The sequence below is a fragment of the Centrocercus urophasianus genome, unplaced genomic scaffold (genome assembly GCF_019232065.1).
Source record: "Centrocercus urophasianus isolate 14NV4802_14NV808 unplaced genomic scaffold, USGS_Curo_1.0 seq_12, whole genome shotgun sequence".
In the NCBI taxonomy this organism is placed as follows: domain Eukaryota; kingdom Metazoa; phylum Chordata; class Aves; order Galliformes; family Phasianidae; genus Centrocercus; species Centrocercus urophasianus.
In genome coordinates, this window is record NW_024884364.1 from 16,650,211 (window position 1) to 16,652,542 (window position 2,332).

The window sequence follows — 2,332 nt, forward strand, 5'->3', positions numbered from 1 at the left end:
TTGTTGTTGTTGTTGTGTGTGTCTTTTTCTTCACCAAAATATGTCATTCCATGACAACATGTGGCTGCTCTGACAAAAATCCAACATATCTCCATGTGTGCTGATTGGCTGGAATGAGGAGCAGCGTGTCTGGAAGGGTGTCTATTATTTGGGTGGTCGTAACTTCATTACTCAGTGTATCTGAGTAATTGCTTATGCACTAGATAGAGAACAGAGTAAAGCATTTTCTGCTTAGGGATACAATAAATCACATTTGCAATGTTCAAGCTGAATTTCAGATCTCTCCAACATTAATAGGTTCACAACGCTGCTTCACACTCCAGTCTTAGCACCAATCTTTTGCTTAAGAGTACATATTGCCCTTGATGACAGAAAACTGTGTGATAAAGATGTGATGGAAACAGACAGGTATTTTACAATGAGGGAAAAGGATGCAGTTCCTTATGCCCTATTAGCAACACAAACAGCAATGAAATATTTATATCTCAAGTTGTAGTTCAGATACGCAGGAGCTAAGAAACAGCAGTGTTAAATTTGCCACTGCAAGTTTTACTTCCTCCCTAATTCTAGGGTGTTCTGATATGTATTTGACAGCACGATAACACGCTACTCTCTCCTCAGGGCTCCTGCTTCACCTAATACACCCTAAAAGAACACTTATTTCATATTTAGTTTTCTGCTTACAGTGAAATTAATAGCTGTGTGCTTTGTTTGTTGTAAACTAGTCAAATGGTGCTCTGAAGTCAGAATGATTAATTTCCTGATACATTCTTACACGCTATTCTGCACAATTTGACTGATGGGAGTGGGAGCTGCTGAGATCAAAGTCATAACTTCCAGCAAGTTTAAGTGCCTACATTGGAAAGCCTGTGGTGGCCTGCATGTTTTTCTGTCAGAGAAGTTAACATTGATCATTATGACCTATTTTGTTGAAAATACTGACATTTCAATGTTTGTTTTCAATCTCATTAAGAAAAAGAGATTCAAAAGGTTGTCTTTTTCAGACTTTTTCTCTGCACAAACTCAGGTTTCAACCTATATGCCCTGCCCCTTTGCCTTTGGAGCTTAGAGAAATACCTTCACAGATCCTTTGCAAAATTAATGTTGAGTGCCACATTTCTTCTGATCCTGTTTTTCTTGGTTTTCTTTTGTTTTGCTTTTGGCCTCTATAGAGGTTCCAAAAAATTCTTCAACATAATTTAGTGGTCTGTGTTTTTTCCTTATTTTGCAGACTGGAAACTTCGGATTCACAACTTTACAGCTATACACACCTGTAATGGACCCTTACGTCTCACCAGAGGAAATCTATCAGAATTATAAACCACAAACTACACTTATGAGCTAATTAACCATGTAGGCACCAGCAGACTATACAAGCTCAACTATTAATTATACTCGGTTTCTTGAGCCTGTCCTTGATCTAGCAAATCTCTTATGCACAGCAGGACAGCAGAATACTCTAAACTGACCAAGAAAAGCCTTTCTCCTCCCTGTCATGAAGGGAGCCAGCCGAGCAGCCTGTTTAAGTCACTGATTCCTCTCTTTCTGTAAATATCAGTACAGTTGTTAAAACATTTGAAACATGTAAAGGCTGAGGTGGAGAAATACACATTTGATTTTGATTAGAGAGTAGGTTCTGAGGCATGTGCCATTTCCCCTCACATCTGTAATTGATATATTTATGTGACAGAGGAAAAGGCTTGCTGAAAATATATCACTTCTTTGTAGACCACCTTAGCATCTAGATTCTCTTTCCATTCTCAAGATGGAAACCAGGAAGTGCCATAAGGAGCCCTAAAAAAAAAAAAAAAAAAAAAAAGACAAGATGATCTATCTGAAAGAAGTACAGGAATAAGAGTTTTGTTCTAGGTAGATAGTTACATGTGGCAGATGAAAATCTGGTATTTTTCAACCTTTTTTTTTTTTTTTTTTAAGTGTTTATTTTCAATTATACTTTCTATTGCTAATGGTAGAAGAAAGCCAATCTGAATTTGTACTTGACGCGGAAATGAGAAATAGCAATGGGAAATTTTCTAAGATTCATTTTGAAATAAATATGTAAATATGCAAATATTTATCTCAAATTATTTTGGGGCCCATTTTCTTAGAAGCCAAGATTGCAGCCTGGTTTTTTTAAAAAAAAAATAAAAAAAAAAAAAAAAAAAATAAAAGAAGCAGGTGATCTCCTTGCTTGAAAACAGTCTAACCAAGTCATTTATTTCTTCTCATCTCCCTGCCCCAAGTAGAAGAAAAGTACTGATTGATTGATAATTTCCATGTTTATATACTGGGCTTGTGAAACGTTTGTGGAACCCTAATGCAGCACCAAAGT

At 36.5% G+C, this 2,332-nt stretch overlaps 1 protein-coding gene across 4 annotated transcripts in view; it reads left to right on the plus strand.

The window, feature by feature from the left end:
• Positions 1 to 2,071, plus strand: part of LOC122156126 (cell surface glycoprotein CD200 receptor 1-B-like) — an 11,406-nt gene extending 9,335 nt beyond the window's left edge. For all 4 annotated transcript variants that reach the window (XM_042810644.1, XM_042810643.1, XM_042810646.1 and 1 more), the window contains one exon: positions 1,232 to 2,071. In XM_042810644.1, the coding sequence (XP_042666578.1) occupies positions 1,232 to 1,345 (114 nt within the window). In that variant the 3' untranslated portion in view covers positions 1,346 to 2,071. The remainder of the gene's footprint in view (positions 1 to 1,231) is intronic.
• Positions 2,072 to 2,332: the final 261 nt, after the last annotated feature.